The sequence below is a fragment of the Thalassophryne amazonica genome, chromosome 20, assembly GCF_902500255.1.
Source record: "Thalassophryne amazonica chromosome 20, fThaAma1.1, whole genome shotgun sequence".
NCBI classification, from domain to species: domain Eukaryota; kingdom Metazoa; phylum Chordata; class Actinopteri; order Batrachoidiformes; family Batrachoididae; genus Thalassophryne; species Thalassophryne amazonica.
The window spans coordinates 15,642,196-15,654,719 of NC_047122.1; the positions used below are offsets into that span (position 1 = coordinate 15,642,196).

A 12,524-nucleotide genomic window follows, 5' to 3' on the forward strand; every position below is an offset into this window, starting at 1 on the left:
TTAACAACCTTCTCATGTTGTTTGTATTTGGTCCAGAGTTTAGACACAGCTGACTGTGAACAACCAACATCTTTTGCAACATTGCATGATGATGTACTCTCTTTTAAGAGTTTGATAATCCTCTCCTTTGTCTCAATTGACATATCTCGTGTTGGAGCCATGATTCATGTCAGTCCACTTGGTGCAACAGCTCTCCAAGGTGTGTTCACTCCTTTTTAGATGCAGACTAACGAGCAGATCTGATATGATGCAGGTGTTAGTTTGGGGATGAAATTTACAGGGTGATTCCATAATTTTTTCCTCAGAATGAGTGATTCCATATTTTTTTCCTCCGCTTGGTCTACAAAAGTAACCATTACTGACTGCCACAATCTTTTTCTTGATTTCTTATAGTGTTTCTTAAAGCCAGAAAGTTGCCATTTGAAATGACTTTAGTTTTGTGTCATGTCTGTGATCTGCTTTTTTTCTACAAAATTAAACAACTGAATGAACATCCTCCGAGGCCGGTGATTCCATAATTTTTGCCAGGGGTTGTAGAATCAGGATCATATAATACAGACAAAAGGAGGAGTTGGCTTTGAAGCAACACTGTCAGTCTCTTATTATATTTTGTGTCCACCACATCAATTTTTTTGACTTGTAGATCCCAGCAGGCCCACTCTCACTCGTCCAGCTGGAGGACACACACCTGTCTTTGCCTGCCAACGTTCCCAGTGCAGTGCTGGAAATGTCAGAGAACCTGCGCTCAAAGATTTACTACATCTTCTGCAAATTTGGTAAACACACAGTTCACTTTCAAATATTTTTGAAGAAAATTCATTTCAAATGCCATTAAGTCCACTGAGAACCACCTGGTCCTAAAATACCTGGGCCCGTATGCACGAAGCAGGTTAAAAATAGCTCCTAGTGACGTTATTCGTAGAAAAATCTTAGAATTCCTCGAAGTCTTATACATTTCTCAGAATTTTCCCTTGGTAGATGAAAGCTGTCCGCAAAGCACCTTAGACCTTAAGAGGGCTCTTAAGGTGCCAAAACTATTAATAGTAATGAGGAGGACTTTTAAGAAGCCAATAAGAGTGTCTTATGCAGACAAGTGGTGGAAAAGACAGAGAGGAAGCAGAGATATTCTTCGTATGTAGGATGGCAGAGTCAGTAACACACTACCGGCTTGATCTGCATAATTATTTGATGTTCATTTACTGTCTTAATGTATTTATAAATTGTGTAGGTTGCTGTTATCGTATTCACACATTAATATTATCATTCTTTTTATTATTAGTAGTAGTATGATTACTTCTATTTTGTGATTGCATTTTTAAATGAACCACAATGGAAATAATTGTTTTCACTTCTTGTCATGCATGTAATATTAACATATTTACAATTGTATTATGTACGAGTGTTGGGGAAGGGTAGTGACGGACCCACAACAGGGGGCGCAAATGAACGGTCAATAGATGAGCCAAAAAGTAACAATTTAATGTTGTGAAGGTGCACAACGAATATACAGACAATCTCAGAATCTGATAAGAGTCAATCCACAAAGGTGACGTGTGGGCAGGCTCGAGGATAGAAGACGTCTGTCCTGAGAAGAGCCGGAACCACACAATTTCCGCCGCCACCGAACCCGGTGAATACTGGAGCCGCCAAGTTCCGAATTCCTAGGTGATCACCGTCCCCGACGTCGGATCTGGTACTGCTGGCGAAGAGCAAAGACAGTCAAGTGTGGGTGTGGGTACACCCCGTAACAACGGTGGGAATGCCACCTCCACCTCTAACACACTCGTGCAGCGTCTGTGTAACCACTTATCTGAATCTGCAGGCTGAGAAGGTTACCTCCATAGAAGACGATATCTCGGCGATGAGGTGGAGATGACGTCTGGGTTTTATGGAGTGAGATGATGAAGCATGAATGAGTGACAGCTGTCAGGAAATAATGAGTGACAGCTGTCACTCCCGGCTGGTCCGTGGCGGCAGCCCTCTCGTGCCTGAAGCCCGCACTTCAGGCAGGGCGCCCTCTGGTGGTGGGCCAGCAGTACCTCCTCTTCTGGCGGCCCACACAACAGGACCCCCCCCTCAACGGGCGCCTCTGGCGCCCAACCAGGCTTATTGGGGTGTCGACAGTAGAAATCGGCCAGGAGGGCCGGATCCAGGATGAAGCTCCTCTTCACGCAGGAGCGTTCTTCGGGTCCATACCCCTCCCAGTCCACCAGATATTGGAACCCCCGGCCCATTCGACGGACGTCCAGGAGCCGGCGCACTGTCCAAGCCGGCTCCCGTCAATGATCCGGGCAGGAGGCGGCGCCGGACCGGGAGCACAGAGGAGTGAGGTGTGGTGCGGTTTGATTTTGGAGATGTGGAACACCGGGTGGATCCGCAGTGAAGCTGGGAGCTGGAGCTTCACTGCGGCAGGGCTAAGGACCTTGAGGATGCGGAAGGGTCCGATGAACCTGTCCATCAGTTTCGGTGACTGTACCTGAAGCGGGATGTCCTTCGTCGACAACACACCTCCTGCCGGGCTGGTATGCAGGGGCCGGGGACCGCGGCGGTCTGCATGGGTCTTGGCCCTCGTCCGGGCCTCCAAAGGCAGAACGGGCGGTGCGCCACACCCGACGGCACCTCGAAGGTGGGCCCGGACCGAGGGCACACCGACCCTCCCTCCACCACGGGAAATAATGGGGGCTGGTACCCCAAACACACCTCAAATGGGGAGAGGCCGGTAGCAGAAGACACCTGGCTGTTATGCGCATACTCGATCCAGGCCAGGTGGTTGCTCCAGGCCGTCGGGTGCGCGGATGTCACACAGCGGAGGGTCTGTTCCAACTCCTGGTTGGCCCGCTCTGCCTGTCCGTTCGTCTGTGGATGGTACCCGGACGAGAGGCTCACGGTGGCCCCCAGTTCCCTGCAGAAACTCCTCCAGACGTGAGAGGAAAACTGGGACCACGATCCGAGACTACGTCAGTAGGGATCCCATGCAGACGGACGACGTGGTGGACCAGGAGGTCCGCTGTCTCCTGGGCCGTAGGGAGCTTCGGGAGGGCCACGAAGCGGGCCGCCTTGGAGAATCGGTCCACTATCGTGAGGATGGTGGTGTTGCCCTGGGACGGTGGGAGACCCGTGACAAAATCCAGGCCGATGTGGGACCAGGGGCGATGAGGCACAGGAAGCGGTTGGAGCAGACCTTGGGACTTCCTGTGGTCAGCCTTGCCCCTGGCAGAGGTGGTGCAGGCCTGGATGTACTCCCGGACGTCGGCCTCCGTAGACGCCCACCAGAAGCGCTGCCGGACAACTGCCACGGTCCTTCGCACCCCGGATGACAGGCGAGCTTGGAACCGTGACAGAAGTCTAAGACCGCAGCCCTGGCCTCTGGTGGGACGTATAGTTTGTCTTTTGGTCCAGTTCCCGGGTCCGGGCTTGTGCCAGGGCCTCCCGGACGATCTTCTCCACCCGGTGAGGGTGGCCACGATAGTGGACTCAGGCAGGATGGGCTCCGGTGGATCCGACAGCGCAGTTTTGACCTCCTCTTCGTGTACCCGGGACAAGGCATCCGACCTCTGGTTCTTGGTCCCGGGCGATAGGTGATCCGGAAGTCAAAACGCCCGAAGAACAGTGACCAGCGGGCTTGCCTGGGGTTCAGCCGCTTGGCGGTCCTGATATACTCCAGGTTCCGATGGTCAGTGAAACCGCAAATGGCACAGACGCTCCCTCCAACAGGTGTCTCCACTCCTCAAGAGCCTCTTTCACCGCAAGGAGTTCTCGATTGCCGACGTCATAGTTCCGTTCAGCCGGGTCAACCTGCGAGAAAAGTAGGCACACGGGTGAAGAACCTTATCGGTCTCTCCGCTCTGGGATAGCACGGCTCCTATCCCTGAGTCAGAGGCATCCACTTCAACCACGAACTGGCGGCTAGGGTCGGGCTGCACCAAAACTGGCGCAGTAGAACCGTCGTTTCAACTCCTTGAACGCGGCTTCGCACCGATCCGACCAGGTGAAGGGGACTTTTGGAGAGGTCAGGGCTGTCAGGGGGCTAACTACCTGACTGTAGCCCTTAATGAACCTCCTATAGAAATTAGCGAAGCCGAGGAACTGTTGCAGCTTCCTGCGGCTTGTTGGTTGGGGCCAATCTCTCACCGTCGCAACCTTGGCCGGATCAGGGGCGACGGAGTTAGAGGAGATGATAAACCCCAGGAAGGACAAAGACGTGCGGTGAAACTCGCACTTCTCGCCCTTCACAAACAGTCGGTTCTCTAACAACCGCTGCAGGACCTGACGTACTGCTGGACATGGGTCTCAGGATCCGGAGAAAAGATGAGAATATCGTCCAGATATACGAAGACGAATCGGTGCAGGAAGTCCCGCAAGACGTCATTAACCAAGGCTTGGAACGTCGCGGGGGCGTTGGTGAGGCCGAACGGCATGACCAGGTACTCAAAGTGACCTAAGGGGTGTTAAATGCCGTCTTCCATTCGTCTCCCTTCCGGATCCGAACCAGGTGATACGCATTCCTAAGATCCAGCTTAGTAAAGATTTTGGCTCCATGCAGGGGGGTGAACACAGAATCTAACAACGGCAACGGGTATCGGTTGCGAACCGTAATCTCATTCAGCCCCCTGTAATCAATGCATGGACGGAGTCCGCCATCTTTCTTGCCCACAAAAAAGAAACCTGCACCCATCGGGGAGGTGGAGTTCCGGATCAGCCCGGCAGCTAACGAGTCCCGGATGTACGTCTCCATTGATTCGCGCTCAGGTCGTGAGAGGTTGTACAGCCTGCTGGACGGGAACTCAACGCCCGGAACCAAATCAATGGCACAATCGTACGGACGGTGCGGGGGAAGGGTGAGTGCCAGATCCTTGCTGAAGACGTCAGCAAGATCGTGGTACTCAACCGGCACTGCTGTCAGATTGGGAAGGACTTTGACCTCCTCCTTAGCATGTAAACCGGGAGGAACCGAGGATCCTAACACACCCGATGGCAGGTTTCGCTCCACTGAACCACTACTCCAGACGGCCAATCAATCCGGGGATTGTGTTTCAGCATCCATGGGAAGCCCAAAATCACGCGGGCGGTAGAAGGAGTTACAAAAAACTCGATCTCCTTCCGATGGTTTCCAGACACCACCAGAGTTACTGGTTGTGTCTTGTGTGTGATTAAAGGGAGGAGGGTGCCATCTAGTGCCCGCACCTGCAATGGCAAAGGAAGCGCCACCAGAGGGAGCCCTACCTCCCTTGCCCATCTGCTGTCTAGCAGATTCCCTTCTGACCCCGTGTCCACCAGTGCTGGGGCTTGAAGGGTTAAATCCCCGCTCAGGATTGTAACTGGAGTCGTGTGGCAATATGTGTGTGTCCCACGTGAATGTTATGACCCCCCCTTAGCCCAGTCTCTAAGGGCGGTTGTTGTCGTTGTGGCCATTTGGGGCAGTTTTTCTGTATGTGCTCTTTTGAGCTGCAGAGAAACACTCCCGCGGACCAGCCTCCTCATTCTGTCATCTGTTCTCATTTTGGCCCTGTGCGTTTCCCTAGCAACGTCAGCAGGGGGAGCTGTTGCCCCACGGAGCGCTGCGGCTGTGGAGCGTGGGGAGGGCGGAACCTTTTCGAACCCGGAAGGGAGGGACGGCGCGTAGCTGGCCACGTCCTTCGCCTCACTCCCGACGGCGTTCCTCCAACCGATTGTCTAACCGTATAACGAGATCGATAAGCCCATGTAAATCCCGCGGTTCTTCCTTAGCTACCAGATGCTCCTTCAGGACCGTTGACAGTCCGTTTATGAAGGCGGCGTGGAGCGCAACGTTATTCCAGCCGGACCTCGCAGCCGCGATGCGGACGTCGACTGCATATTCGGCTGCGCACCGGCGCCCCTGTCGCATTGACAGCAGCATGTTGAAGTGGTCTCTCCTCTGTTAGGGTGGTCAAACACTGTTCTGAACTCCCTCACAAACCCAGTGTATGCTGATAAAAACCGTGAGTTCTGTTCCCAGAGCGCCGTAGCCCAGGCGCGTGCCTTACCCCGAAGCAAGTTAATAACATAAGCCACCTTGCTGGCGTCAGACGTGTACATCACGGGTCATTGTGCAAAGACGAGCGAACACTGCATCAGAAAGTCCGCGCACGTGTCCACACAACCCCCGTACGGCTCTGGGGGACTTATGTATGCTTCAGGGGATGGTGGGGGGGTTCGTTGAACGACCAGTGGAATGTTGATATCCGGCACCGGGTCGGCAGGAAGAGGAGCCGCAGCAGCGCTCTGATCGCACGCTTCCACCTGTGCGGTGAGAGCCTCCATCCTGCGATTAAGGATGATGTTTTGCTCGGACATCAAATCCAGCCGAGCGGTAAAGGCGGTGAGGATTTGCTGCAACTCACCGAGCACGCCTCCTGCAGACGCCTGTGCACCCTGCTCTTCCATTGGCTGTCCAACAGATGGGTGACGCCCCTCCATGACGCTGGCCGAGATATCCTGTTGGGGAAAGTGTAGTGACATGGACCCACAACAGGGGGCGCAAATGAACGATCAATAGATGAGCCAAAAAGTAACAATTTAATGTTGTGAAGGTGCACAACGAATATACAGACAATCTCAGAATCTGATAACAGTCAGTCCACAAGGTGACGTGTGGGCAGGCTCGAGGATAGAAGACGTCTGTCCTGAGAAGAGCCAGAACCACACGATTTCCGCCGCCACCGAACCCGGTGAATACTGGAGCCGCCAAGTCCCGAATTCCCAGGTGATCACCGTCCCCGACTGTTGGATCTGGTACTGCTGGCGAAGAGCAAAGACAGTCAAGTGTGGGTGTGTGTACACCCCGTAACAACAACAGTGGGAATGCCACCTCCACCTCTAACCACACTCGTGCAGCGGCTGTGTAACCACTTATCTGAATCTGCAGGCTGAGAAGGTTACCTCCATAGAAGTACGATATCTCGGCGATGAGGTGGAGATGACGTCTGGGTTTTATGGAGTGAGATGATGAAGCATGAATGAGTGACAGCTGTCAGGAAATAATGAGTGACAGCTGTCACTCCCGTCTGTGTCCGTGGCGGCAGCGCCCTCTCGTGCCTGAAGCCCGCACTTCAGGCAGGGCGCCCTCTGGTGGTGGGCCACCAGTACCTCCTCTTCTGGCGGCCCACACAACAACGGTCTATTAGAAAAGTATCCGACCTTATTTTTTTCAAAAACCATATGGATTTGAATCACGTGTGATTACATCAGACATGCTTGAACCCTCGTGGGCATGCCAGAGTTTTTTCACACCTGTCAGTTACGTCATTTGCCTGTGGGCAGTCTTTGAGTGAGGAGTGGCCCACCCTCTCGTCGTTTTTTCATTGTTTAGGAATGGCTCAGAGACTGCTGCTTTGTTTGATCAAAATTTTTTCAAACCTGTAAGGCACAACTGAGTGGACACCATGAGAGATTTTGGTCTGGTAGTGTCGCCGTAAGGACGGCCCATGGCGCCTGACGGCGATCTGCGCTTCGAGGCGGCAGCGTCTCGCCGTTTCAAGTTGAAAACTTCCACATTTCAGGCTCTGTTGACCCAGTAAGTCGTCAGAGAACAGAGAACTTTCAGAAGAAGTCGGCATGAGGAGTTTATTCGGACATTCCATTGTTAACGGACATTTTGTAATGAAAGAACGTGCGGGCAGAGTCGCATGTTGGGCCGGACCCGACCGCGGGGGGTCGCGACAGGAAAAACACCTCCGTTGGAAACCTTAACGGGCAAGTTGGAACATGCCCAACCTGTTAAACAATTTCTCAGTTACTCACTTGTTGAAAGCCATCAAAAACCGCCTGAATTTTACAAATGGTTTTCAACACGGAGGTGTTTTTCCTGTCGCGGCGCACACAGATTTGCCGAGTCGTCACACAAACGACTCTGCGAATTTGCGCGCACGTCTTTCATTAAAAAATGTCCTTAAACAGTGGAATGTCCGCATAAAGTCCTCATGCCGGCCTCTTCTGAATCTTCTCTGTTCTCTCACGACGTCCTGGGTGAATTAAGCCTTAAATTAGGATGTTTTCAGGTCGAAACAGGCCGACGACGGCGCCTGGAAGCGCTGCAGGACGTCCCGCTCCGTGGGAAGTCCTCACACCGACAGAAACACCCCATAATCTCTCATCAGCCGTTAAACTTTTCACCGAAAACCAGCTTAATTTCTCGAATAGTGTCCACTCGGATATTCCTCACAGGTCCAGAAAAAATTTTGATAAAGCAACGCGCGCCGTCTTGAGCAGCGTGTGAAACAAAGGAACTCAGCCGAGAGGGCTGGACCACATCTCACTCAAGGCCTGCCCACAGGGAAATGACGTCACCGACATGTGAAAAAACTCACGCATGCGCACGAGGGTTCAAGCATGATTGGTGTAATCGCACGTCATTGAATCCATATAGTTAAAAAAAAAATAAAAGGGTCGGTTTATTATCTAATAGACCTCGTACTTACATTGAACTTAATAAACTTACACACACTTTTAATATGTAGATGAGATACATTCAAACATCTTCAAGGTGTGTAACAATTCATTTTGTGGTGAACTGTGTTTTTTTGGCACTCTGCCACTAAGAGGCACTCTTATTTTTCAGATAAAACAACACAGCCGTGAAGGGGCAACATGAAACACGATACACTTTTCACTTATGGTGACAACATAGTGACATTTAAGTCACTAAACCAATTGAGCTACAAAAACACAATAAATCAGTAACACTAACAATACTGTTAAACTAACATGATCCATAATAACAACATTTAAAACCCCAAAACCCAGAAATCCCATAATGCATTGCAGCACAAGAATTTACAGGTTTAGCGACCGGCCCGGCGATCGCTCCAAATTAATTATGCTGAGTATTATCATCATGACATTAAATTATTTTCATGATTATGCATTTCTTAATGCAGTTATATGATCGGATGATTTTACTGTTCATTCATATGTAGGAGCACAGAGTGCATTTTTATTTTATTATTTCCTCTTCCCTTTCTGTGACAACCAATCACAGCTTTTACAGGACCATGTCATACCTAGCAACAGGGTCAACTCCGCCTCCTCACTAACATAGGAGTTTCTGTCAACTCCTTGCCCAGAGTTGCTCTCAGACACCTCTTGGGTCTCTCTTAGGCTGGGAGACCTTGCCAGGATATTTCAGACTAAGTTAGGAGCTCTTTGAGAGGACTTTGAGATGCACCGAGCATACGGGCCCGTTTCCTGTCTTACTGCAATGCACTGCAATGTAAACTTAATAAGTGAGTGATCAGAGAACACTGACACAAGAGGCATGATGTCAATATTTGTGACAGCGATACTGTGCACGAGGACCAAATCCAGGGTATTTCCACTAGTGTGTGTCGAACCCTGAATCCATTGCTGGAATTCTAATACATCCATAATGTCCATAAATGATTTTCAGAGGGGGTCAGCAGGCTTATTCATATGAATGTTGAAGTCACCAACAATCAGAATATTTGCACGAGTTGCCAAGTTAGACATAAACTCACCAAATTCATCTAAGAATTCAGAATATGGGCCCGGGGGCCTATATATGGTGACAAAATATGGTGATTTTTTTTTTATTCTTCTGACATTGGTTATATGTAGTATCCTGGGCAGAGTGGAGAGTCAGATTGTCAAACAAATTATACTTTAGACCCCCAACAGCTAGTAAACTAAACCCAGATTTATAAATTAGAGCAACACCCCACCTGCTTCGTATCATGAGGGACGTGACTAAATATGTACGCTGGTGGACAGGCTTCATTTAAGGGGAGGACAGCCGTAGGTTTAAGCCAGGTTTCACATAAACCAGTCATATCTAAGGGCCCCTTCACACATAACACGATTGAAGCCGACTAGCACACAACGGAGGAATTGCATGCCATTCATGAAAAATCTGAGCTGCCTCCAACGCCTTGTACACCTGTCGCTACAATTATTTGCACACACCAGCGGCTGAAAGACAAAGAGTGCCCTGTGAGAGCCCATTCGATATCTTGGCAGATGTCGGCCAAATTCCAGGTGACACATGAACAACACGGCTTGCTTGACACTTAAAATGTGTGGCCATTCGCACTATCAGCATGAAAACTGTGAGCAGACGATCACTTTTATGCTAGATGTGAAATTTGTGGCGTTGCAAAAATGCAACACACGTGGCATGCGAGAGTGTCAGCTCCCCCCGCAGCAACACGTGCCGTGTGTGTGAATTACGCGTGTGTGGCCCCCCACTATCCGCAATACATGTGGCCTGCCGGGGGGTGGGTTGGGACCATACTTGCAGCCACCAGAAGTAAGAAAGTTACAGTTACAACCTTATATTAATTAGAAGAGCTTCGTTCAAGCCAGCACTCCATCTGGGAGAAAATTGCCAGGTCAGTTTCCAACAGTGTGAGGATCTCAGCAGATGGAGAAGGTCAAGGGGATGCCAGTGTTTCACATGACCGGTCCTCTGCCTGATGGTCGCTATCTTGCACCTCGGGCTATTCTGTGGTGTGGTGGTTGTGGTGACACAGCACACGCTCCCAGACCTGACATTACAAACATCCTGATTTTAAGCGGCTCTAAACCGAGAGTTCACTTTTTAGACAGTTCTAAGTCAGAGAAAACAAATTAGAAACAGGCTAAGCAATAGGTACACTTTTGGATGTAGTATGACATTGTCTTTGTTCTCTGGGACACTGTGGCATTTTAATACTTTCTGACACATCTGTAGGTTACTGCTACAACTGATTAGTCATAATAGTCCTCAGTGGACTCTATAATAAAATGACAGTCATGCATTCACAAAAACTGTAAATTATAATATTGTTTTTACTTTTGCGACATCAGGTTTTCTGCACCTTCCAGGATTGTCAACAACCGATTATGTGACCCTGAGCATTGTCAGGAGATATCTGGATTTTAAGGTAATAATTTATTTGCTGTTCATTCATAAGGTGTCTGTCAGTGACTGATAATAATAATAATAATAATATAATAATATAATAATAATAATAATAATAATGAGGCTGAGCAAGCACAGAACCCCACTGAACACCTGTCAGTGTTAAAAACTCAGGAACAGGCTTGTGTTGCAACACTGTAGGCTGGTGAGTGTGGGAGGAGGTCAGGAGGGAGCTGAGTCTGGACGGAGTGAGGCCGGTCAGCCCAGACGAGGAGGCTCTGAGTGCCATCTGTTCGACTACAGAGGACACAGCCAGCAGGACGGTAGCGGAGCAGAACAGCATCCTGAAGCAGCAGCAAGAGGAGGACGCCAAGGAGGACCAGCTCCTCTACACCGAGGTACAAAGAATTCACCAGAAAATTATGTTAAAGTGTTGTTAGAAACAGGGTGAGTTACTTACAGCTGCTGTTTTACTCACAAGCATCTGGAGTATTTCTCTAAGTCAATACACCCAGCCAGCAGGGTTAAAAACAGAAGAATAATTCTTTAAAAATATCTGAAAAGCTGTCAGAGATCTGCTTTTGTCACTCCCAGAAGATATGAATGATGTCATCAGATAAAATGAAGTCATGTGATTTATTTTTGGTGTGATTCCAGAGATTACCTCATGAAATGTTGTTCACACCCAGTTAGGGAAAACACGGCCAGTTTCTGATGCAGATCCTGTTATTTCATAGTTTTTGTTTTTTTTAAGTGCATTTAAAGTTTCTCTGCAAACTTTTCCTCACTGTTATCTCCATCAGCAGATAGATGGTCTTAAAACATGAACTGTCTGTCCTCTGGCGTCTTTGTCTCACAGATAAAGTCTCACTGGAAACAACAGGAACTCACAGCAAAGTCGTGGGAACTTTATGTCGCCAAGACTTCAAATTACAACATTCTAAAGGTTAGATTTTTTTTTACCTCTTCACACATAATCAGAAGCCGCCCTCTAACCGACAAGGAATTTATTTGACTGTATTCTATGCAGGAAGTAAAAGAGCAGCGTGAGAAACACATGGAATCATCCAGAGAAAAATCAAAGGACAAAGGCGCTGCATTCCATCCTCCAGAGGTCACACACACTGCAGAGGTCTCTCTCTCACACACACACACACACACACACACACACACACACACAACACACACCACACACACACACACACACACACACACACACACACACACACACACACACACACACACACGCAGTCACTAAATTCATTCATTCATTTTCAGCCACTTATGTGGGTCTGGGTCACAGTGACAGCAGTGCAAGCAGCTCATTCCACACTTCCCTATCCTCAGCAAAGTCCTGTAAAGCTTCCCGGGAGATCCCAAGGCATTCCTAAGCCATCTGGGAAATATAATCTCTCCAGCGTGTCCTGAGTCTTCCCCAGGGCCTCCTTCCAGTTGGACGTGCTGCTTGTAAGACCTCCCTAGGGAAATGACCAGGGGGCATCCTCGCCAGATGTCCGAACCACTTCAAGTGGGTCCTTTCGATGCGAAGAAGCAGCAGCATTTCCACCAGTTGTATCCATGATCTTATTCTTTCACTCATTACCCAAAGCTCATGACATGTGAGGATAGGAGCTCCTTGAGGCAAAGG

General features: G+C 49.5%; 2 protein-coding genes across 2 annotated transcripts in view; both read left to right on the forward strand.

Moving 5' to 3' along the window:
- The window catches only part of LOC117502385 (cilia- and flagella-associated protein 69-like), a 49,085-nt gene extending 38,139 nt beyond the window's left edge, over positions 1 to 10,946 (forward strand). Inside the window, 3 exon segments of the mRNA XM_034161414.1 lie at positions 644 to 656; positions 658 to 776; positions 10,822 to 10,946. Coding sequence (XP_034017305.1) covers positions 644 to 656; positions 658 to 776; positions 10,822 to 10,946 — 257 coding nt within the window.
- Positions 10,947 to 11,085: 139 nt separating this feature from the next.
- LOC117502287 (cilia- and flagella-associated protein 69-like) lies at positions 11,086 to 12,047 on the forward strand (the record flags this gene model as incomplete). Its single annotated transcript, XM_034161335.1, has 3 exons — positions 11,086 to 11,274; positions 11,736 to 11,822; positions 11,907 to 12,047. Coding segments are annotated over 3 exons (417 nt in total), but the record flags the coding sequence as incomplete, so codon positions are not given.
- Between the last annotated feature and the right edge of the window lie 477 nt (positions 12,048 to 12,524).